This window comes from Mesocricetus auratus, unplaced genomic scaffold (assembly GCF_017639785.1).
Source record: "Mesocricetus auratus isolate SY011 unplaced genomic scaffold, BCM_Maur_2.0 Super-Scaffold_100009, whole genome shotgun sequence".
Taxonomy (NCBI): domain Eukaryota; kingdom Metazoa; phylum Chordata; class Mammalia; order Rodentia; family Cricetidae; genus Mesocricetus; species Mesocricetus auratus.
In genome coordinates, this window is record NW_024429193.1 from 2,454,512 (window position 1) to 2,479,491 (window position 24,980).

General features: G+C 44.6%; 1 protein-coding gene across 3 annotated transcripts in view; it reads right to left on the minus strand.

The window, feature by feature from the left end:
- Window positions 1-24,980, minus strand: part of Negr1 (neuronal growth regulator 1) — a 727,936-nt gene that overhangs the window by 290,443 nt on the left and 412,513 nt on the right. For all 3 annotated transcript variants that reach the window (XM_040751546.1, XM_040751547.1, XM_040751545.1), the window contains exon 3: window positions 4,348-4,473. In XM_040751546.1, coding sequence (XP_040607480.1) covers window positions 4,348-4,473 — 126 coding nt within the window. The remainder of the gene's footprint in view (window positions 1-4,347; window positions 4,474-24,980) is intronic.

The following is a 24,980-nucleotide window of genomic DNA, read 5'->3' on the forward strand; positions in this document are numbered from 1 at the left end:
CAACAGAGGACGGTTGCCTGTCACGTTGTGAACTTTCCCCTGCTGTTTATTAGAAGCATGGAATGGGGGAAGGGAAAAAACACCCCATAGGTTAGAAACCAACTCGTGTCCTGATTGGTAAACTGAAATTAAAGCTGTCAATGAGGGAGCGATGGATGTCATGGGCCTCTAAGTGGGGCCCCTGAGGAAGGACCTGATGGCCACAGCTATCCCACAGCCAGGCAGCAACAGGATCCATCTCTGAAGTAGGAGCATGCCATTAAAAAAATGTTTAATCTGTCTCAAACAGGATTCAAAGAATGCCTGAAGAGTCCACCTCCAAAGTGGAGAGTACTAACATTGCACTGGGGCTAAAAACAGTACATGGCCCTGATTCCTTCCGTCTTTGAGGAGGACGTCTGCTTGCGAACACAGTTGCTGTGTCAGGTGGCAAAAATGCACCACAGGTTCATTGATCAATGCAAGACGCAGCGTTAAATTTTCTGGCACTGAGGAACCTTGAAGAGCAGGCCAGGTTTGATCTCAAGGCCATCTTCCTGCTTCAGCTAAGGGCCCATCCCACTACACGAGGCTTGAAGTAAAGACCCTTGAGACTTTGTAAATTCTTTAGAAACACAAAGTAAAATATCTAGATATAAAGGAAACCAAGAAACAGTCTCAAATCATTCAAATCATCTTATGAAAAAAATACACACTCCCTGACTTAACCATAGTCCAGTCTGAGAGTTTTGAGCATACCATTCCAAAATGATACAAGCTGAGGCAAATTAACTTGACTCTGGGGACATAGTGTGTGTTATCAAGAGAATGTGCCGGGCAGGTTCAGGGCTCCCACACTCCTGAGCTATGATGCTGGGTGCACTAAGTGTACCTGGATGTATTGTGTGTTCTTCCTAGGATGGGTTGACCGGGGTGTAACTCCCTCATAGGTTTAAGCTAGCCTTTTGTCAACTCAACACAGACAGACTCCTCTAGGAAAAGGAACTATCACTCCAGAAAATGCCTCCTCAGACTTGTCTGTGGCCACGTCTATGGGGCATTGTCTCTAATGATGACTGATGCATTCCTGGCGTGTATAAGAAAGTAGGCTGAGACAGAGAGCAGACCAGTAAGCAGCGATCCTTCACGGCCTTTGTATCATCAGTTCCTGCCTCTCCAGGTTCCTGACTTGAGTCCTTGCGCTGGCTTCCCTCAGAGACGGAAGTGTGAGACAAGCAAACACTTTCCTATCCAAGTTGCTTTCATCCTGTAGTGTTTTATCGCAGCAAGAGAAAGCAAACTAGGGCAGAGGCTAAGCAGTTTGCAGAGAAATAAACCATGGACACAAACGAATTAAGGAATCCATTGATCCAAAATCTCGGTAAAGCCCACAGCAGATGGACGTAACGTGAGAACATCAGTGTGCCCACTCCTGCTGCCTCCAGGGCTGCTTGGGGCATGGACACATCAGGGCTTTGCATGTCTGTAGATGAGGGAAGACCCAGGGTAAGCCACCACCATTCTGAGACCTGCTAGGAACCACTCGACAGGACCATTCACGGAAGAAACTAAGACTTACAAAATAAACTGGTAAACAAAACAAAACAAAACAACAACAACAAAAAAGAGTGCATTGTCTGTTTATAGAACCCAGTCATGGCTTCTACTGGAAGCACTAACCCTGTTTATGCGTGGACAGGTATTTTCAGGTACATATTCTTTACATAGCAAAGGGGAACAGCAGGTAATGCAGGACATTGACGTTTCTCAGGTTAAAAGAAAAAATAAGTGGACTAGTGAAATTCACAATTTTTCTCTCAAGTACAAATATATGAGCTAATAGAATTATCAGGCATGCTTCACGAGGCAGCGTTTGAATGTAGACCCTTAACACATTATAATTTGAAATTTATGAAAATATCTTCAGAGTCCAGCTATTCGTAGATAATTATTAATGTTTATGCTAATTTTACTCATTTTCTTGGTGTGCCAGGATCAGAAAAATGAATCTGTGCCATTTAATTTATAAACCCAATCTGTCTTCCTTCAGTTTGTGATGCTATCTATAATCTTTATTCTAATAACTTCAGTAACTGGCATTCTTGTTATTTAATTAAACCAAAATACATCCAAGGATATATGAAAAGGCAAATGTGCCCGGTAAGCATGCACAGTGAAATGGGAGTGTTAAGTCCAAAATATTAATCTAAAATTACATGTAGAGGAATTGTGTGCTTTCGTTCTTGCAAAAACTCACAGTGACATCAGATTCGATCCCCGGAGAGACGATTAGGAATCATTTGTACATTTGAATATCACCTTATAATTCTCCTGGTGCATTTACGTCTATTATTTCACTCAAGTCCTGTCTCACCTGGGGTGCTAAGCTGGAGAAAGAATGCTGGTTACTGGGAGGTGGGAGGGATAAACACAAGACATCTACTGCACACAGTGTAGCATGCTAATGCTCTCACGTCTTTTTAAGAACTTCCTTCCTTCCTATTTATTTACTTTTTATTGTATGTGCATTGGTGTTTTGCCTGCAGGTAAGCCCACGGGAGAGTGTCAGATCCTGGAGTTGCAGACAGCCCTTAGCTGCCACGTGGGTGTTAGGATCTGAACCCAGGTCCACTGGAAGAGGAGTTAGTTCCCTTAACCAACGAGCCATCTCTCCATCCCTGGTGCCATCTACATCTTGCTCTTAGAAAATGCAAGCAGGATGGATGGTGAGGGGCTCATGATGAAAACAGTGGCAGTGTACTTACTAGCTAGCCAGTTCTAACTGCTAGAAAGTGTATATGCTTCAAGCTGTCCCATACCTTAAAAATACACATGACACTGTCAATCTAAAAAGTAACTAGAGATCATCGTTACACAACTTCGGAGAGTAGGAAACACCTGAGGATAGCAGAGAGCCAGTCAAAGACCGGATGGATCCAGGAATAAGTGTTTCAGCTTAGAAACCCGTGCGTTCGATGCCTGGTCTCAGTTCGTGTCACCTCTGGTCTGCTGAGAGTCTGCCATGAGTTTGACGTCCACATGTCAGTTTTGTGGGTTTTGCCAATTGAGGTGTTGTCAGTCAACAATACACTCAAGCTGCAGAACTGTTACAGGAATGTAATGCACGCCGGCTAAGTGTGTAATGCTGGTGTATTGATTTTTCGTTCCCATTAACAGCAATACTGTGCACATGGTGTGGGTGAGTCTCATTAGACTCGGTGCGTAAAATGAGCCAACTGGAAGACACTTAAGGATGAGCGATATGATATAAAGCGTCAGGAGATGAAGTAGATGTTCCAAGTGCGCTCTTTCCTACGCCTACATAAAATGTTCCTTTCTGATTTTATTAACAGCAAGTTTCATTGTTGGCTCCAGCTTTGTTGGAGGTGTTTTTTTTCTCTTCCAAAAATAAAAGAAAAACAACTGAAATAAAACCATATAAATCTGGAAAAGTGGTGCAATCCTAGACAATGAAATAATACCTTTACTCTTCAAGAAATGCTTTGAGTTACCGGGTGAAGTCTTTTATTCCTTTATTTTGATGCACTGTTTGGAGGTGAGGCTGCATGGCAGGCGTGTGTGCGTAGGTGGATACGCCTGTGTGCTCACTGAGTTCAAAGGTGGGATTTTAGTGCCTTGCTCCAACACTGTCTTTCTGACTCTCAGTAAGACTAGAGCCAGGCCAAGGGCTTGCATGATTGGGGCTTCTGTTTACTACAGTCTTGCAAACAGCACGCAAGCTTTGTTTGACATTGAGAGTGCAGACACTGGCCTGCCGGCATGACGGTTGTCACCAATGCGCTAAAATTGACTTCAAGTGTTCTGGAAGATGTGCACAATGTAGCAGAAGCCATGAGTACCCAGGAACACGCCACAGACCTCCTGTCAACCAGTTACGTGATCTCTTGAGTATAAATCACTGCCATGTTAGGAATTTCAGATCCCTTCATCGAGTAAATTTAATTCTAACCCCCCACATCTTTGATTCCGCACAGCGGCTTAAAATCAGACCCAGCAACTCACGACCTGCCTAATTCCATCCTCCCCTGATTACCTCAGCAGCGCGCACCGGCTGTCAACATGAGGATGCTGCTGAATAAGTGCCGCACACACTTTAAATGAACACTTTTTTCCTGTAGCAATAATTCCATTTGAGCCTTGCCTACTGATTGGTGATGACCCAGAATATTAAAATGAAAATAACCTCCCCTGGGAATCAAGAGGGCTTATTAACTGACGGCTTGGGTGGCTCACGCCTTCAGTTTCCTCGACCCTTGCTGTCCGGTAGACATAATGTCTTGAAAGAGGAGGGAAACGAAAGGGGTTCACTCACTCTCTGAGCCTGTGATGCCGCAGCTCAACACTCACCTGATGGGGAGATGTGCCTCCAGGAAATGGCAGGCTCTGGCTTCCCGGTTGCCAAACAAGTGAGGGTGACATTGGTGCCTTCGTTGATGGTCATGTCGTTCGAGATGTCGTATATTTTCGGGGGCACTGAAAAGGCAAACGCACAGTCGTGAGACTCACTATCTGTAAGATGCTGCTGAAATACCCTTGAGTAACTCCACAACATCAGGGCCAGTCTTCCATCCTCTGCCCTTGCCTCCTGGAGACCTAGCTCTGCCGAAAGTCAGACCTCTGATAAACTTGTGGTCCACCGGTTAGATTTATTTTCTCTAATGATTTGGTATTAAAGTGTTTCAATATGAATGCAATATTTAGTAATATAGTTTCAGTATCAACTATATTTGTATTGTGAATGATCTGTGCTGCGTAATTTAGAACACAGTCTCATCTCCCCATTCTGCTTAGGCTGATGACTGTGATGAGGTCTCTGTTCTGAAATGGTTAACGGCAGACCCACTGCTCCTGCTTCCCGACTTCTGGGCTGCATGAAGCCGTGTGGGATGAAATGGAGGGCTGTTTTAGGGTCACCGAGGCACGCGATCCTTCGGCGTAAAAGCCTTTGCTTCATACTGGAGATAATGGGGCTGGACATTCTTGGAGTCAGTGTTCTAGGGAAAAGAGGTAATTTAGCAAGACCTCATGTTGGTAATAACAATAAGAGGTCCCTGGAGTCGATCACTACACTTGAATGCTTGTCATGCTCTTATACCCTATTCTAACAAGGCAGTTGGTCTGATGTAATCCCCCACAGCGTGGGTCTGTGGTGTGCGCTGGCATCCAGTCTTGCAGAACAAGCACTTTGAATCGTCTTAGCCTCAGAGTCTCCACTGAGATGCCGCGACTAACGTTGGATGGATACTCTATGGCCACAGTGGGAACACGTGAGCCAGCGCAGGCTCTGAGGTGAGAAGGAGCCTGGCACGGGCATACCCGTTCTAACTGAGGGGTGTGAAGGGCATGTGTGACACTGAGGTTTAGCTTCAGAAGTGTTCTCAAGCATCGTCATCCTAGCAGCGATGTCATCGCTTTGGCAATGACGTCATTACCCCGGCAATGCCGTCACAACTCAGGCAATGCTGTTTTCACTTCGACAATGATGTCATCGCTTTAATAATGTACACAGCTGGCGAGAGGAAGCTTAGCTTATGCTTGGCATCAAATAATTGCAATGCTTTGATGATGCCAATGAAACCTAAGTAAGAGAAGTGGTCACCTTGATGGACAAGAAGAGACCTTTCCGAAGGGGTCGTTTGAATTATTACATTCTGGTCTGTGTTTTTCAACAGCTATTTTAAAGTCCAGTAGCTAGACATCACGATTTTAGAATAAGCTACCCATATTTTTTACATTATCTTTGAATATTTTTCATAGAACCAAAGCTCGAGATCGAGCTGATATATTTGGCACCGTAAGGCATTGGTTCACATGACCAAGGACGAACATGGTTGTTGAGCACAGACCGAGTGAGTGTGTACAAATGCCACATTTTAAATGCATTTTCATCAGGTTCTTTACTTAGCTCTTCTCAGGCAAACAACTACAACAGTAACAGTTCTAAGAAGAATTTTCTTTTCGTTTTAATTGAAACGAACAGAAATAGAGCACTTAACATTCTGTAAGAAAGATATAGAGACTTTGGGAACAGAAGAGTTACTAAAATCAAGTTATAACACCGCAAAAAATACATCATTTGGGGGTCTAGTTATGGCTCAGCTCTGAAGAGCTTGCTGTAGAAACAGGAGGACCCGAGTTTGCATCTCCAGCACCCGAGCAAAACATCAAGCATGGTGGTGCATGTCTCTAATACCACCAAAATGGGACTCCCTGAGGTTTGATGGTCAGTACAGTTGAATCATGTGCTGCAGTTACTGTGAGAGACCCAAGATGGAGAGGAAAGTAGGAGAGCAAAGGACACGAACTGCTGACCTTTACACACACATACACACACACACATACACACACATACACACACACATGATTACACACACACAGGTACATACACAAACAATCACAGACATATAAAACACATGTACACACTGTATGTATATATAATATATAATATATATATATATTATGTAGAGATATTAGACTTAGGTATAAGTCTGCTAAACATGCCTACATACATGCCAGTGTCCACTACAGAAAAATGCTAGATAGTATTTACACAGAGTTTTAGTCAACCATGGATAATTTCTTTTACAATGTCAGGTGTATTAACTGACTCAAAGCCGGGCAAGGGTACGTATAATTAATAGACATAGTGCCATACTGCAGAGATCATACACTCTTGTCCTCCCCAGTGTCCCCCTTTGTCAGCCCCAGCTGAGCCTACGTCCACCAGCACCCCTGGATGTATTCAGCATCACACTGGGTTCATATGAAGCAATAGTGTTTGACTAAATGGGAAGCAACCCAGTCTCTTAGCCCTGCACTTTGACTCAACATTTCACAGCTAGATGTCAGCAGTGAGAGGAGGCAGGAACCCCAAGCTGCCCACCTGTCGTTTCAGAGATGGCAACCACCTCTCAGTCTATGCTACAGAGAAGAGATATCTGGAAGGAGCCTACTAACAAGAAGAAAAAAAATTCTCCGGCTGAGTTCTTTCCCGGGATGCAGCAGGTACCTTGTGGAAATGCAGGTGACCCCCTTCCCTGCTGTTGCTTGTGGAGGTGAAAACAAGTGACCCTTGTTACTGAGTATTCAAAGCCACCGCACATCCATCTTCCGTGGCTTGCACCTTCTACCAAACACACCGCGGAAAGAGTCATTCTGGACCCACGGGAAAATGCAGGAAGTTGAAAAGACGACCCTCACCCCCTTAGACATTTAAAGGAGAGAGCAGATAGGGAAGTAACTGAGAGAGATGCCTCCCAGACTGCCTTGCACGTCTTCGCCGGTGCTGGTTTTCATAAGTCGGTTGCGTAACCGTTCATGCGGCTCATGCTCAGCCTGTAAAAGGAGGAAAACGTCATACCCACACGCCAGACAGCTATGGGGAATGTGGAAAATGGGTCACATGGATGGAGGTCGTAGTTCAGCTCTGTGAGATAATAATAAGCTGGGTACAGAGAGGAGTTCAGAAGCATCACAAGGTGCACCAGCCAAGGCAGAGGAGGGAAAAGTAGCTAAGGCTCTACCCAAGACTGGAACATGGTGGGATATCACAGCCCTCTGAGGCTCAGCGGTGAGAGCTGGTTCCTCTAACAGCTTGCGTGTCTCGGTGATGGAGGCCACATGGGGAAGAACCTGGAGTGGTTAAGAGTATTTGTGTGGCTCATAGGGAACTTAGCATTCTAAGTGCTTACCCGGTGCCATAGAAAAAGATAAACTAAAGGAAAAAATAACACTTAATATTCTGCATATGTGCTCTTTTTTGCTGGAACTTGATTTAATTTTGATTTCTTTTTCCTCTTATTTGCTTTAAAACATTAATATTAATCCTCTGAGAATTTTTACAGAGTGTGTGTTCTCATGCTACGTACTTAGTTTATGCTCCCTGGGGACTTTCCTATAGATAGCTAATTAATGATTTGTAGAGCATTATCTAAGCAGCTATAGGTTTTAAGAAGTGTCTGTGTTGCTGTGTACACTGTTCCTGTGCTCATGATCTGGGGCACAGAAACGGTTTATTCCATGCAAAATGTACTCTTCAAACCAAGAGCCATGGAAGCATGGCAGGCCAGGTGTGTGTGTGTGGGAGGGGGTTATGCCCCCACTACTGAGCAATGTAGAGGTCAGAGGGCAGCAAGTGGAAATTCAATCCTCTTCTCCCTCCAGATGGAACTCAGGGCACCAGGCAGAGGTAAGCATCTCTACTCACCCCTCAGGCCCAAGGTGAACTACTCACACCCATTTACATTAGCATAAGCTGTCTTTGTCCCTATGCTGTTTGCTGTTCTGAAACTCAGTTGCTCACATGCCCCCCCCTTCTCCAACCAGCCATTGGCCCTAAGACAGGAGATGAGTCATGTTTGGATGCATCTCTGGATTTAGATTCTCTAAAGGTGATTTACTTCCTCTTGTAGGCTCCACTTCATCGAAAAAAAAAAATGAGTCAGTCTGACCTGCTGCCATCTGAGCCATCTGTCCATGTCCTTAGCAGGGCATTTGGCACTGAAGAGATTCCCAGCAAGCGTATCCAAACAGGGAGGTCACGTGCTTCTCACAGAGCCCTCTTAGGCATTACCCACCCCTGCTATATTGAATCTGCGGATAGATGAATCTTTTTTTCATGTAATGTGTACGTTTTTTAAATATTTTCTTTCTCCTGGGGGTTTGATACAGGAACCTCCTTTTATTCATGACAGTGTAAACCAGGCACGGTAGTCATCCTCACTGTCCCTCTTACGCCATCCACGCTCCCGAGCTCCTTTTTGTGACTAGTTGAGTTTAACTAGGGTGCTTGTACAAACATGGGTGTGGGGGGCTTCCAGATTGGACCCAGGCTTTTCACGTCACGTGCTCAGTGTGCGCTGTATTCGGTAACCGTGCCACACTACCAAGTCACGTCTGTTGATACATGTACAAACTTCTCTGGTCGCATTTGCGATGATCAACCTTCGTGGATCTAACATGAACTCCTTCCATGAATTTCAAAACAGATGACTATTAATTGGGGAAGGCCCACAAGGGTGAGTCCGCAGAGCGTTTGTGGATGACACCACAAGCCTTGCAGACACTTTCTAGAAAGAAACAATTAAACGTTTTGCTCCGAGGCCAGGTCTCACATGGCACGTGATGCTGAGTCACGCATGATGCTGAGAACTCTTACTGAACACATGTGATGGAGGTTTTGACTGTTGGCATGCCATGGGGACCTGCGGGGTCTGCCTCATAGTGCAGAGTAACTAGGGTCAAGGCAACGCTCCGTCAGTCTCCTGCTGTGAGGTCACAGCTCTCCACATCACTTCCATAAAGGACCCTAATAACTATAGATTATCCAGGGGCACTGTCCGGTGTCCACAGCAACTACCACATCCCTGACTGTAACACAAATAAATAAAAGACACAGAGACAGATAGGGTTCAAGCTGAAGATCAGGGAAGCAAAGCAGCCGGCCACTAGCTCTCATCTCTAGCTTAGGCTGAAAGAACCGATCCACGCACGAGCATTTCACTAAGTCTCTAACCGCTGCCTCTCCTCAGTGTAGATGGAGAACAAACACCTCTCTGAGACCTTGCTTCTGTCTTCTATACTTTCCTAATGTTGGGACTAAAGGTGTGAGCTATAATTCTCTTTTAGACTCATTCACTCTTGTGTACATATGGGTGACTTTGAACTCACAGAGCTCCATCTACCTCTTAACCCCCGAGTCCTAGGATTAGAGGTGTGTACCACCACCTCCCAGCTTCTGGCTGCTGGGATTAAAGGTGCGTGCCTGGCTTCTATAGCTTGTGGCTGACTTTGCTTTCTGAATCCTCAGGCAAGCTTTAATAAATCATAAACAATACATCACCACACCTGGCATCAAACCCACTCCTGCTATTATCACCTTATAAGATCAGAGCCATGTTTCACAAATAACCACACAGGCTCTTTTCCAAAGTCTTTATTGTCAGGGCCCCAATGCCCCTGTTGGGACTGCCAAAAAACACTAGCTCTCTCCTCCTAACTCGCTCGCCAGAAGACACACGAGAAACAAAAGTACAAGTGACTCTGCCTCTTTACGCCATAATCCATTTCATTCTCTACAGCTTTATGTCTTCTCCCCCTGAAAAACTTGTCATGTGAGGAGTGACATGAATTCCCGAGTCCCTGGCAGGATAGACTCTGCTGAGTGTGTGCTTCTGTCTAACATGGTTTCGCCTTCCTCAGATCCGCACAGTGAAGTCGTAACTCCAAAGCTGATGGCGGGAAGAGGCACTTTTGGGAATCATGTGGTCATGGGTGTGACGAGGGAACCCCCCCCCCCCCGACAGAAGAGAGCCCTGTGAGCATGCCCTCTAGGAAGATGTCACATATGAGGAAGGGGACATTTGCACCAGGTTGTGTCAGCGTCTTTGGCCTTTTGAGCCTCCAGGACAGTAAGAGATAGATTTCTGCCAGTTACAAGTGACTCTTTGCTCCCTGTTGGTACCACTGGCATTCATCTTTGTTATTTATTTATTTACATTTATTTATTACCTTCTTTCTGTAGAGCAGAAGCTGAGACCTTGATAGAATTCTCTCGATTCATCTGAAACTGGAAAAGCCCTGGTGTCTATGAGATGAATATCTATACTGTTTGCATGCATAGTATGCTAGTATTTCTTCAACTTTCCTGCAAGCATTCCCCCATGAAGCCTCTAGCCACCATGAGAGGCACTCATGGTGATTTTGAGAACATGGTGAGGATGCCATTATCTTCCCGTCCTGTGGATGATCTAAGCATGGGAGTCCCCTTTCAACTCATTTATCCAGATGGATTCTCCTGCTCCATGCCTGTCAGACTTTGGTCAGTCAAACTCTGAGATGTAGCTGGACAATAATCATACACATTTACTTTAGCTGAATGGGCTGTTGTATTTTAGGTAGCAGTATATGTGCTAGCTACAGCGATTTTTGCTTGTTTGTTTCATTTTGCTTTTGAAGCTGTGCAAAGGTAGACTAAAAAAAATAATGGATTTGGGCTGGGGAGACGGCTGCATGGGTAAAGTTTGAGCTGTGTGAGCATGAAGAGTAGAGTTTGGATTCCCGGCATGGTGGCGTGTGTGTCTATTCTCAGATCTCGGACAGAGATCAAAGGATTCCCAGGGGCTTTCTGTCCAGCCAGTCTACAGAATCAGCGAGGCCCAGGTCCAAGTCAGAGACCTGTCATAAAAAAACCAAACAGCCAAATGCACGGAAACGTTAGTGAGTGACAGAGGAAGACCCTGAAAATGACCTGTGCCCCGATATGCACACACAAGTGTACAGCACATGCACACTCCTCCGAAAGAAAAACCCTACCACCTTCATTGCTTATTCCCTACACAGCGTCAAGGCCACTGGTTCAGAAACTGCATTTCTGAATCTTTTCCAAACCACTCGAGTCAACAAGCTAGACAGAACCATATATCGTAGGAGAATTGGATTTTTCTTTTCACTCTCCTATCTGGCAATGGCTGGCAGTATCAAAAGAACATCCCTCCTTCCACAGGGCTGGCACTTCCCTTTCGATCTTGGCCAGTCCCCAGAAGGTATAAGCCCATCTCCGATTCACAGTCAACCTCCTGGAAAGGTGTTGTTCTCAAACTGAGAGGAGAAATTGCTTCATGACTTTTTTTTTTCTAAATGTGCGTGGTGGGTGCCTGATGGTTCCGTGGCCCACATCTAAGCAGCAAACTGCTCTCCCAGCTGACAGACTGTAGCTGATTTTATAGTTTATGGCATTTCAGAGATGTGTGTGCCTCCTTTCCTCATCCCATCACTCAAAGATAGTGAAAAGTGGAGGGAGAAAAATACCGGAGCACAAATTATAAGTGTAAGCTTGCCAGATCCATGAATTGCCTACTGATGGAATATGCCAGAACAACTTAGGGGGTAAAGAACACGTTTGAGAGAAATACATCTTACTCCTCCTGCTCCAACTTTGAGTCGTGTTGCAAACTTTAGTATTTTTTCCTCATTTAAAAGCTGTGCCCAATTATGCCTCAATCTGTCGTGTTCTCGGGGTACCAGCTACTAAACAGGACAAAATAGCAATCACCCATTAGCACCCAGATGACTACCCGCACACTCACTTGGTGGATATTTCCCAAGTACCTGCTGCATAAAAGAGGTAGTCTCAAAAGGTCCATCTCTGTAGAGTTAGGAAGTCCTAACATTAGCAATTAGAAGATGGAGGCACAACACCCATAAAGAGCACAATGGTTTGGGATGATAAAACTACAAATATTTTTGTTCTCTGAAGGTATCCATAGGTAAGGACGCCAGTATTTGACCACATTTTTGAAACAGAAGAAATGTGAGTAGGATGTGATGAATAAAACTGCATTTTCTTGCATCCAGGTAACAAAGACGAACTATCTAATCAGCCTTTCCTAATCCTGGTTGGGAGCAGGGGCAAACAGATAGATCCCACAACAGTGGGTGTGTGGTCCAGGTAATGAGTGTTTGATACAATCGGGTGACTCCTCCTTAATTTTGTCCTCTGCTCCCAGCACTAGCTTCTCTCTGACCCCTGCCTCTGTTCCTTGTGTCCACTATCTGGAGGGGAGGGCGCTTAGGTGCTTGCAATTTCTTTTTAAATGCTAAAAGATCAGCAGGGTGCATGAGGAAGGGCTGCCACACTGAGGACACTGGGAAGTTTTTCCCATTAAGGTATTTCCTCCCAGGAAGCCTGGAAGCATAGCAGAAAGTGTGGGTGAGGGTAGAAGAAGGATGGGCCCCCATGTAGCAGGGAGCTGTGGGCAAAGACAAGGAATCTTTACATCCTAGGACATATTTCCTCACCAAAAATGTTATGTCATGTTTTTTTTCCAGCGATAAATGGAAACAAACAGGCTTAAGAAGAAGGCTGAGTACACATGAAAATTAAACGTGGATCAAAGAATTTAAACAGTCCTTTAGCCCTGGAGAAGATGTGAAGCAGTTAACTAGCAATCTTCATAGTTTTGTTGGGGGGCAGATTTCTTACTGGCTTTAAAACACCGAGGAAGAAAAATGCAACGTTGTTGCATTAGAGTTTCCACATATGGGTGGGGATAGGATTGTTATTTTTGTTTCATTTGGGCTTTAGGGTCAATAGCTGCTGGCTCCTATGGGGATATTTGCACGCTGGAGTTCTGACCCCTGGTGATTCTTGGCCGGCATCAGCTTTAGTGTCTTGTATGCTCAGTCATAAATGCGGGACTGGAATGACAGTAGCAGCAGTAGGGAGGCCAGAACACACGTGGCAGAGCCAGTGTCACAAGCTCAGGGTAGCCTGTAGGTGTGGGCTACCACTGAGCCTGCCCAAGAACCAACCCCATGTCTATTAACCTGCTAAACCTGCTGAGACGGTAACATTTTATTAAGAATTGATAACGAGCGTTTTCCTGGAAACCATTTGGCAAAGTATTTTAAGAACTTTAGAAAACCTGACTGGGTAGCTATGATGTGTCCCTTTCCAGGAATTTAGACCAAGCGATGAAGGTGCCTGTTTTTAGTATGGTTATTCTTCCCATCAACCCGCTGACCGCCTTGGAGCAGAGCCACGGGAGGGAGTTTCCTCTTTCTCGCTTCCTCCATGGTGCATGCAGTGAATCATTTTCCTAAACCAGAGAAAACAGCAAACCTGTGTCAAACTAGAACCCAGATGCCTGCTTTGCAAACATTTCCCACAGCAGAGAACTCACTCTAGGCTTTTTAGAACCCAAGGGTCCGAAGGCAAGCTTGGAACCTCGATGCTGTGGAGTACTTATGTACCACCTGCCTTGATTTCACCAAGAATGTCCACTCCACTTCACTGGGTTCAGTGTGAGCACGCCTCATCAGGCCCATGGCTCTGTAGCTGTTTTATTTTTTATATTTATATTTTTTTATCTGATATTATGTCTAAAAGCTGCTGTGGTGTTCTTGTGCTTGCAAAGTAAATGTGCCATTTCAGCACCATTAGAAAAATAATGTCTTCTTTGAAGCACACTCGTTTCTTTGTTCTTTGTAAATAATATTTATTATCCTAATTATGAAGATGATACCCATTTGCTGAAATTAATGGGTGAAAAAACATGTAAAGAAGAGGAAGGAAAATATCATAGATTGTGGCATCTGAAATGCACTTTGGTCGTTAACACACAGCACTGTTGCACTGTCATGTGATTGAATATCATGCCACCATTAGGGGTAATCATTATTAGCAGCTTAATGTATTTTACTTAGGTACTCTTAGGCACACAACTTTACATAGATCCTCAGTATTTCCACACGGTCCAAAAAGCTCACTGGAGATGAAGCGTTGGGTAAAAACTAAATAATGTCTCCTCAGGCTGTGTAGTTTTGAAAGGGTGTTGGAGTGGGGTTGGGTGGGAATCGAAAATGTTTGCCTTGGCTGCCTGCCCTCTTTTGCTGTTGTCGTTGTTGTTGGCAAAGTACCTGACAGAGCATTCCTGCAGCAAGGGTGAAGGGCTGGTAGCTCGTGAGGCATGTGCCCCTGAATAAAATTCTCAGCACCCAAGGTCCCACTCCTACCCACTCACAGGCCACGGATTCCTAGTGCCCTCCCCTTATGATGGGCTCCATTCCTGCCCACGCTGCCTGCTTTGAATTTGGTTCATTCTTGGTGATTCCAGTGTGAGAGTTGGAAGCTGAATGACTTCCAAAATGGGTCATAAAGTAATGATGGCTGGCTCCTGCCCTGTTCTCCAAGAACACTCCTCGAGACTTGGGATACTGTGTAAGTTAGTCTGGCCACCCTGGAACCACCCTGTTAGAGACAGCACATGGAGATGCCTTGTGTGAAAGCTACATGGTGGGATTCTGAGACACTCTACGGCGTATGGGGGTCCTAATTGGCCAGCACATTCCCGGTGACACTGTAGACGGCGGATCCAAATGGTCCAGAATGCAGCTCTGCTGGCAAGACAAACTGCCCTTGCTGTTTGTACTCATGACGTTTCAGTGTGGATTTCAGAACAACAAAAGTTGGGAGGTTTATGCTGCTTGGCCTCATGGCTTATGCTGTCCACAAATATAGACAATGGAGAGGAGACTCCAGAAATAGACGCTCAATGTAGCTTGGTCAAAACTGATCACTCATATTAAGAGTAGAAATATTGATAACGGAGCAGGTTCGCAGAAGTTGGACGTGATGCAGAGTTCATCTTCAGACTAAGCTATAGCTCACAGGGGAGGAATGCGGCTTCACAAAGGAGACACCACTGAGGAGGTCCCTCTGAAGATGGAGATCTAACTAGGTCCTCCTGGTTACTTTTTATTGTCAACCTGACACAGCCTTCACTACCTGGGGAGAGGGAACCTCTGCCAAGAATTTTCTCCATCAGATTGGCCTACAGACATGTGGGCATTACATAGGAGGGCCCAGTCCACTTTGGGTGCCACCATCCTTAGGCAGCTAGTCCTAGACTACATAAGAAATCTGGCTAAGCATGAGCCTGTTAATAAGCTGGAGAGGGAGTGCCAGGAAAATGGTGTCCTCCTCAAATTTTGCTTCCTTTAAGCTCCTGCTTAAGTTTCTACTCTAGCTACCCTTGGGGACCAGTTGTGACACGGAAGGGCAAGCCAGAGAAATCCTTTCCTCCTAAATTGCTTTTGACACATCCCAGCAGTAGAAAGCAAACTGGAACCCTCAGTGTTCTTCAGACGTCCAACTCCATACCGTACGTACCCCATCACACTATCTGTGGGATTAGCCTGTCATCCACCCAAACTGCAACGTCAAGTGTCCTAGGGGGAACCTTGCTCTAACAGAAGAGGCTCAGCCTTCACACCCTGGAACATTCCACAGCTGAGGATCTCCCCAGTGTCTGAGAATAAACAGTACCTGCAGACCTATGTGCGCAAAGTCTCACCCTATGCTGTCTGCCCTGCATGGTCTAGATGTAGCTGGGAAGTCATGCTCTTCCCATCTCTCTTAAGTTCCTGGAGTTGTTTAGCAACTTCTACTCTGGAAGACCCAATGACCCACTTACACATCATATCACTTGGCATGACCTCACTGCAGGGAGTATGAGATAGATAGACAGATAGATAGATAGATAGATAGATAGATAGATAGATAAATAAATGATAGATAGATCCCAGGAGTGACTCGGGTGTTGCCTTAGGAAGTGTTATGAGGATGGAGTTTATCCAGAAACATGAGTCACAAAACCATGATTTCAGTTAATTTTCTGCTTTTAAAAATAGGTATTCCTATACTGTTTTTAATGACCTTTCTTATCTCCTTTCACAAAGATAATGAGTTGTATTTTTTTTCTTGTGTTACAACCAAGTGTTATCAAGCAACTATGTGCCAGCAGATAGCAACGGTGATGGCTCTATGCTCAGATTCTCTATGAAATTGGGTTAAAAGGTAATTTTCCATACTACTGGCCCCTAGGTCATTAGCCGTAGTGGCCTAAGTGCATTCTCTTATAATTCAATATCAAAGAAATTGCTTTTCTGGCATTAACTGTATTATATTCAAAATTATATAAATTATTGAAATACCAGGCCTCTGCCAAGATATAAGACAGTTCATATGAAAAAAAAGTTGAGCTTTAAATTATTCATTGGGGGAAAAGTCAGTCTCCTGACAGAAATTGTTTTATGCTGGGGCCAGCTTCTGGGACTCACATTTAGAGATGAGTCACACCACTGAAAGCTTCTGGGACTAGTGGTTTCTTTTGCCTTAAATGGGGATTTTTTTGTGTGTGTTCAACTCCTTGATTTCCTTGTGTGGGACAGCTTGACATAGGTTGTCTTGCATCTCAGAGCTCCCCTAGGAGTGTTTTCATTGGTCATAAACCACTCTGATGCAATCACTGTAAGATGTGACTCAGTACAGTCAGGGATCTGTCCAGAAAATACTGAAGTTTGGTGAATTGACTTTAGTATTTTGACTGGACTATAATTCAGTTACATGCATATGCCTATATCTGTAGTCCTGTGGACACAAGCGTGTGCATTAGTGACTCGGTTGAGCACTTATCATATTGGAGTTGCTCCTTGTGCTTCTGTCTGACGAGTGAAGTATGGTACAGGAGATACATCAGTCATGAGACGTGTAACCTGGAAAGGACTCTCTCCTTCAGAATTGTTAACACATTCACTCGGGTTGAGAATTTTCATTTATCCCTTGGTATGCACTGGGGATGTTAGTGATTTCAAATTTAATAACACCAAGTTGCTGTTTTCTGGCAGGATACAGACTATGGGAGGAAACAAACACAGAAATAGATTAAAATATAATTACATCAAGCTTTGTGAGAGGAAGGCATGTGAGCTATGCCCCTCTTAATGAAAATTCCTCCAGACGGAAGCACAGTGATGGCGGAGACGCACGGGACCGGTTTTGGAAAGGGATACTGAAACCACCTAAATACACATCAGGTAGAGATACCTGACTGCTGGAAAACGCCAGACAACTCAGTGACCCCCCTAAGACATCCTTATGACCCATCACATTTAAACTTACTTTTTTTCATATTATACTGTAGTGGGAATTTGTTTCGCCAATAGTTTTGGAGTACCAATCTTAGGGCATGGCTTGTGTGTGGATGTGATTCCCTGTAAGGAAGAGGAGGGGCTCTCTCTCTCTCTCTCTCTCTCTCTCTCTCTCTCTCTCTCTGAGTGGTGGTAGCCGATGCGATCACAGCATCCAGCACCTCCAGGTGCAAAAGACCATGGTGGCTCTTTACCTCCACTGTGTGAGTGTTCCCCAAATAAATATTTGATATTCTTTTATCCAGGCATTCATAGACTTCTTTAATACATCCACATTGTACTACTCTAGGATCAAACCCCTTTCAAAAGAGAGTAGGCTTATTCTCATTCTGCCCATCTGCAGAGAGCAGATGAGCACAGGCACCACAGCATGTTGATTCCTGAGTGCCTAGCAGGGTCACACTTAGCTACACAGTAAGGACTGAGTGCTGATGATGGGAAATATTGCCACCACCACTTCTCAGTAGTCCTATTTGAGGATTTGGTTCTCACTGCAGACTGTAAACATGTAGCTCTCCCCCATTTGTTCACGACATTCTGAAGCACAAAAGGTCTTGACAGTGTCTTCACTTCTGAATTAAAAATGCACGGTGTGTGGGACTCTCCAGGGCAGGGGAGGCTTGGGTTTTCTTTCACTTCTCAAAGGTGGTGGGTGCAGAGGCCATTGCCATACCTCAGCTACAAAGGCCCATGTGATGTTGGCTCTCTGCTTACCATCACATGATATGTCAAAGACCTTAATGACAAGTTCAAACAGAAAAGGAAACCTCTTTGGGCATGCTGTTGCACAATAGCATCTCCAACCCCCCTGAGGATTTTGGTTTTGAATATTCCAGTCTCCACATTTGGTAGACTCTCCAGAGACAAGCTAAGCCCTTCTTTCTGGGCAACTGAAAACCTAAACACACTGCTCTATAACTGCTCATTGTCATCGATATCCCTAACTTATAAGCGCTCAACCATTGGCTCCACGGCTGCCCCTCTGGTGAGACGCTGGGGAGGCAGGAACCACATAAATTTGGGTTTGAGGGTAAGGACAGGAGAGTGTCAAAATAACCCAATTTACCTTTTTACGGGTTATTACTTAGCAGAAATGGGATGCTGTGGACACACGGAGTCATCTCGTATCAGGGGCTTCCGTCAGCTGCTGCTGATGGTGGGGTGTACACCACACAGCAAACAGAGTCATTTCTATCTTTTTAATATGAGCAGCTCTGGTAGTGGGTGTTTCTTGGTGGTAAGGGAGATCTTAGTGACATTGCAGGGCAACTGTGGGTGGTGTCTTCCTTCACTCAAGTGTAACCAGCGTATGGATGTGCTGGAAACAGATAAACGGGATTACCCTAGGGGCTTTGGGTTCATAGCGAGAAGACAATAACGTTTTGTGCAATTAGAGGCCATCCTTATTGGTGAAAGGTTCAGAGACAATGAGTCACAGGACACCTGGGAAGGAAGTGGGGGTATTGACAGAAAGAAATGCTCCAGAGTGATGAAAGCATGAGTATACCGGTGGGCTTGTCCTGTGCTGCCTTGGTGGACATAACGAAGGCAGCTGTAATGAGGCATCCTGAGTAAGAAGTGGCATTCTGGGAAGAGAGACTGCCTAATGAGGACGCAAACTCTCTGTGATCAAAGGAGCGACAGACACGACAGAAGATGGCTTACGCAGAGAAGGGATTACTAGATGCTTCCACAGACAGAGATCTTGAGATCTTGGAGATTTTCAGTCGTTAGATCCTGGACCATGTTTCGTTCTCTGGATATGTAAAGGGGGAGGGAGTTGGAATAAGACGTCAGAGGTTCATGATGGCGCCAGGGAGACGAAGTGACTGAGAGTGTGACGTGGGAGAGCTAAGTGATAAGAAACAGGGACACAAGTTATACAGACAGGGTGGTGGCTGAGGAAGAAGAGGAGGTAATAAGAAGACGGGCAGAAACAGACAGAGCAATGGACTACTGGGAGAGCAGAGAGAGAGAGAGAGAGAGAGAGAGAGAGAGAGAGAGAGAGAGAGAGAGAGAGAGAAGGAAAGAAAGAAAGGGAAACAGAGAGAGAGAGAGAGAGAGAGAGAGAGAGAGAGAGAGAGAGAGAGAGAGAGAGAGAGAGAGAGAGAGAGAAGCAAAAGTATAGGGCTGAAGGTCTTCCCATGTTCCTGCCCCCAACAGTATTCCCAACACATTGACATAGCTTTGCAATTCTTCACCGGCAGAACACTGAATGCAGTTGACACCTGCTAATGTTTGGACTTTTAGGAGTTTTGTTGTTAGTGTTCAGGCATCTAGACTGGCCTGTTCTTGGGGTTCTGACAGGATGCACCCTCAGCTGCAATCACAAAGAGTACCACCTGTTTGCACTCACTATGTTCCCTTTTAAAAGGGCCCTGCCCACCTCCTATCTCTCTTTCTCTCTCCCTGCTTCTTTGTGCCCCTCAATCTCTCTCTCTTTCTGTGTATGTCTCTCTCTGTCTCTGTCTCTCTCCCTCCCTCTGTCTCTGTCTCTCTGTCCTTTCTCTGTGTCTCTCTCTCTCTCTCTCTCTCTCTCTCTCTCTCTCTCTCTCTCTCTTACTGCTCCTGACTTCAGAGGCAAGTCTCCATCCTCCCTCTCCTTTTCCATTCCCTTTCCCCTAATTAAAAAAAAAGACCCTCCACCCAAGATCTGTCATACAGCATCTTGTCTCATGCACCACTTTTTAAAATTGCAACATTTCTGACTCACATTTTAAGTATAGCCGTGACTAAACATTAAAACGACTTATATTAAGCTTAATGTATATAACATGAAATTATATTAAAGACAATAGTTGTAAACACTCAATAGTTGGGAGCTGGGGGGCTAGTTCAGAGGGTACCAGCACCAGTTGCTCTTGTAAAAGACCCAGTTTCAGTGGGCTCACAACCATCTGCAACTCCATTTCTTGGGGATCCGATGCCCTCTTCTCACCTCCTTTGGCAGCAGGCAGGGATGTGGAACCCATACACACATGCAGGTAAAACACACACAATTAAATAAGGGTAAAAGTAGTTTCAAAAAATTCCTGCACAGGTCCCACTTCTGACCCTGTTACATTTTACTTTGTCTGCTCTTGGTGTCCTCCATATGTGTGAGAATTACATGGTGGGAACCTCTCTGCTATTTTCCTCCTCTCCTCTCTATGTCAGTGATGCCATGGTGGTGGCTGTGGGGACCCTGTTTGGGAATTAGCATATGCTACACTTCATGACATTTGTTGAACTGCTTGTTAAACATCGATCAACAACCTGATGGCATTTACTTATCCATATGCAAAGGATACAGTGAAGGCTGTCTATGCAATAGTTACCCAAATATTTCATAACTAGGATAATTTATAGCCCTTCATCTCTTTTCTTCCTGGTACTGAGTCCGTAAGAAGGAATCAAAGAGACACTGTTGTCCTCAAACAGCTCTGGGTTTAGCTAAGAGGGAGGAAGATGCCAGCAACTGTAAAATGAAGAATGAGAAGCCTTGGGAAGTATGTCCAAAACAGAGATGAAGGCAGGAACAGTAAGGCTTTGTGGGTAAGAAGAATGGGTGGGGTGGGTGATGGGAAAGACTTGGAACAGGAGTCACAACATAGACTCGGCTTAGAACGGTGGAGTAGCTCTCTGGGATTGTGGGAGTTATGTGACCGCCATCTGGGATCAAGAACATTAAATACAAGGGGTCTCATTAGTACACAAGGCAGCTGGGTTCTGAAGGATGGTGGAGGGAAACAAGGATGGAAACGTTTTGAAGACAAGGTGGAAACAACAAAGAGCAGAACAAATCACAGAGGGCGTTGAGGTAAGCAGAACTAGAAGAGACAAGAGCAGATGCAGGCACCGTAACTGGTGATTTGCTGTGTTCGGTCCCACAGATGTCTCTGCTTGACTCCTAGGATGGAGATATTAATTACTGCATGTGCTTGTGTGAGTATGCCACGACACAGGTATTGAGGTCAACTTGCATGAGTTGGTTCTCTCCTTTAACAGGTGGAGCCTGGGATGGAATGAGGTTGGCGGGTTAGCCACAAGCCCTCTGACCTGATAGACCGTATCACAGGCCCACGAATAACTTTTGATTAATTTCCTTATAGGGTATTATTTTCTGTTTTTTGTTTTGTTTTGTTTTTTGAAACTCCACTGTACTTGTCATACATCTATAGCATGAATCTCTTACCCTATGTTTACACCTAAACAGGTTAAGATTCACTGTATAGCCGGTGTGTGATTCCAGATTGACGCGTTAGTATAAACATGGAGGTGTGTTCCTCGGCTGACCTCCACTGATGAGTAACACACAAGGCCTTCCCACCCTGCTTCTCCAGACACCAAGCCCATATACTTTCTGTTTCCATTTCCTCTTTTCCTCCACACTAGTCTTTGAGTCATTTTGAGTCTCCAGAGGTGGGCGACAGTCTGTCTTGCAAGCATCTTGCAGAAACTGCACTGTCCACAGCAGTTGCTTTCAGTCAGTTGCTTACTGTTCTGAAGAAAACAGTAGCCGCAAGACAGCGAGTCCCTAGCCAGTGGAATCTGCCATGTCTGACAGGAAGCGCTTTGTGTAGGGAGTTGGAAGAACCATGCTGACTATGAGGGTCCTATCTGCCATCACCATACGGCTGGGGGCCACTTACAGTTGAGGAGGGCCTTTGGGAAGTAAGTTCTTTGCTTGCTACTGACTGGTATTTTATTTTTAAAAGGATTAGGCGAGTTTTGGGGAAAGCAGAATTTTTCTGTAGTGGGTTTAGAAATACACTCCATTCCCTCCTGGGGAGAAGCACAGCTGCTAGCTGTTCGAGCTCACTTCCTTTCTCACAACCACACAACTAGAGTTTGCTCCCCAGAATTCTTTGTAGTTTCTTGAGTCCCAGTTTCAATCAAGGGGATTCGAACAGAAGTGTTTTGTGATTTCCCCCTGCTAATGCCTATGAGTTGTTGCGCATGAGCTTGGGAGTCACACATCACCAGAGAGGGCAGAAAGCCAAAGCAGAAGAGGGTGAGTCTGTAGAGCAGGCAGGCTGTTTGCAAGGAGCGCTTGTTCTGCATGTTTTAGGAGTGAGAAACAGGAGTTGGAGATGTCAAAAGAACTACTTTCTACACCATACAACCCAAAGGTAAAGGAGTTAAGATTCACAGTTTAAGGCAACTTTTTTTAATCTTATTAGCCTCTTCCCCCAAAATGTAATGCAGAACATACTGCAAATTCACCTGAAGTAAAATGTGTAATGCGATATTAAAGAGGTTTCAAAAGACTGCAAATAAGAAAGTAATTTCATTTGAGAATGCAGAAAAGTTATTTTCTGGTTGAAGCCACCTACTGACTTTAGCAGTGTAGATAAGAATCACGTCTAAATAAGACACCTCGTGTCAAGGGGTGAGAATAGCATTTATCAAGTTATTAACTTAATGCTTTCTAGACATTGATCACAGGAGAACTATAAACATATGATCGTGTCAGCCCACAGAGGGAAGAATTAAATAAGAAAGAATTCTGTCACTAGTAATGAAAGTGAAGATTGACAGTAGAAAAGGTTTTACTGTGTGATAAACGGATGCAAACTGCACAATGCCTGTTACCTGCGACCGTGTTGGAAGACAGACTTTATTACAAGAAAGACAAGCCCACAACCGCCGCTTCTCACTTATGCGCATGTGAAGTTTCTAACCACCGAGGACTCAATAGCAAGCCAGATATTTAAGGGTTGGAAGTCGAGCAGACCAGCATTGCAGTGCACGATGATTACCGTCAGGAGAATTCACTTCGATTAGGATGCTAATTCTTCATACAGTAAACCCATGCATTTGATGTAATTAAGATAAATAAATTTGGAGCCGGGCGTTGGTGGCGCACGCCTTTAATCCCAGCACTCAGGAGGCAGAGGCAGGCGGATCTCTGTGAGTTCGAGGCCAGGCTGGACCGACAGCCTCCAAAACAGAGAAACCCTGTCTTGTAAAACCAAAAAAAAAAAAAAAGATAAATAAATTAATTAGCAGAATCAAACAAGAATAATTAATACCAAAAAAAAAAAAAGGATAAAGAGAGGTTGAGACAGCCCTAAAGAAGAAAACTACAGAGAAGAATTTATTCTGTGATAGTCTGAAGATGAACACAAAAACCTCAGGTCTGGGCCTGGAGAGATGGATCAAATGTTAAGAGCCCTTGCTATTCTTGTAGAGGACATGAGTTCAGTTCCCACTCCCCAGCTGGGAAGCTCACAAGAGCTAAAACTAAAAGTACAGGAGATCTGAAACTCACTCTTCTCCACAGCATCACTATTCATGAGCACACACTTCCACTTAGACGCACGCACACACACACACACACGTTTTTAATTTAAAAAAATTAACGACAGCAGTATTCCCTCAAGTAAAACACCCAGACCAGAATGAAACAGGTCCTCACACACACACACACACACACACACACACACACACACACACACAAAATCACCCAGTGCCCACAGAGCACACATTGCACCGCAGAATGCAGTGGTGGAAAGATCAGGCAACAGGGACAGAGGATTTGGTCAATAGCCCTAGACAACAGGTCGTCCTCATGGAAAAGTGCGAAGGTAAATTCTAACCTCAAATCACTACGGAACAAAACTGAACATAAAGGCCCATATGTCAAAGCATGTTTGTAAACTTTTGAGTAGTATTTCTTCATGGTACTGAAGCTAGTAGAGACCCATGTCACAGAACACAAGTCACGCTCAAAATGAAGCATGGAACTGCGTTAAAGGTAAGCACAGACGCACTTATGCATGTTGGAGACATCAAAGGAATATTTTAGTGAAGATAATAGATTTCTGGACGGTGTTTGCAATGAGTGTCAACTGGTAACATTGAAGTCGTGAATACACACATACATGCACACACACACAAACACACGCACATACACACACGATCAGCAAAGTCAATCAGCCAATGAAAGAACTGGTCAACAGATAATCAATGTGAGTAGGATATGCAGCAACAGGAAAACTTGAATGGAAAATTACTTGAAACACTAGTAAGAAAACCTTTGCTATTAGAACATTCAAATAATTATGAAAAAAACGACCCTTGGAATCTATAATATTGCTAAAACTTTAACTATTAGATTATACCCAGTAAAGGACATCAGAAGATGAAAAAGAAAATCACACAGTTGAAAGCAACATATATCTTCAAATAACTAAAATCAGGAAATGAGAGCAAAGACTCAGGTGTGACATTTCAATTTCATTTCTCAGTATTTGCTGACATAACAGCTTCCCTGCCTCAACAGAGGTTCAGTCAGCCCTGTTAGATGATCAATGGCCACTTAAGCAGCCTTGCCAGGTAAGTCCCTGCTGAAGTCCAATAAGCAGGGCCTAAGTCTACAGCAGCAGGTCTCATTGTGGATGAGATCACCAGGGATGTCTTTAAAATTGCCATGGAGATGTCTGTGGCAGATAGATGGAGTTGAACTCATACACATCCAATGCTCTGTAGATAATTCCACTATGGAC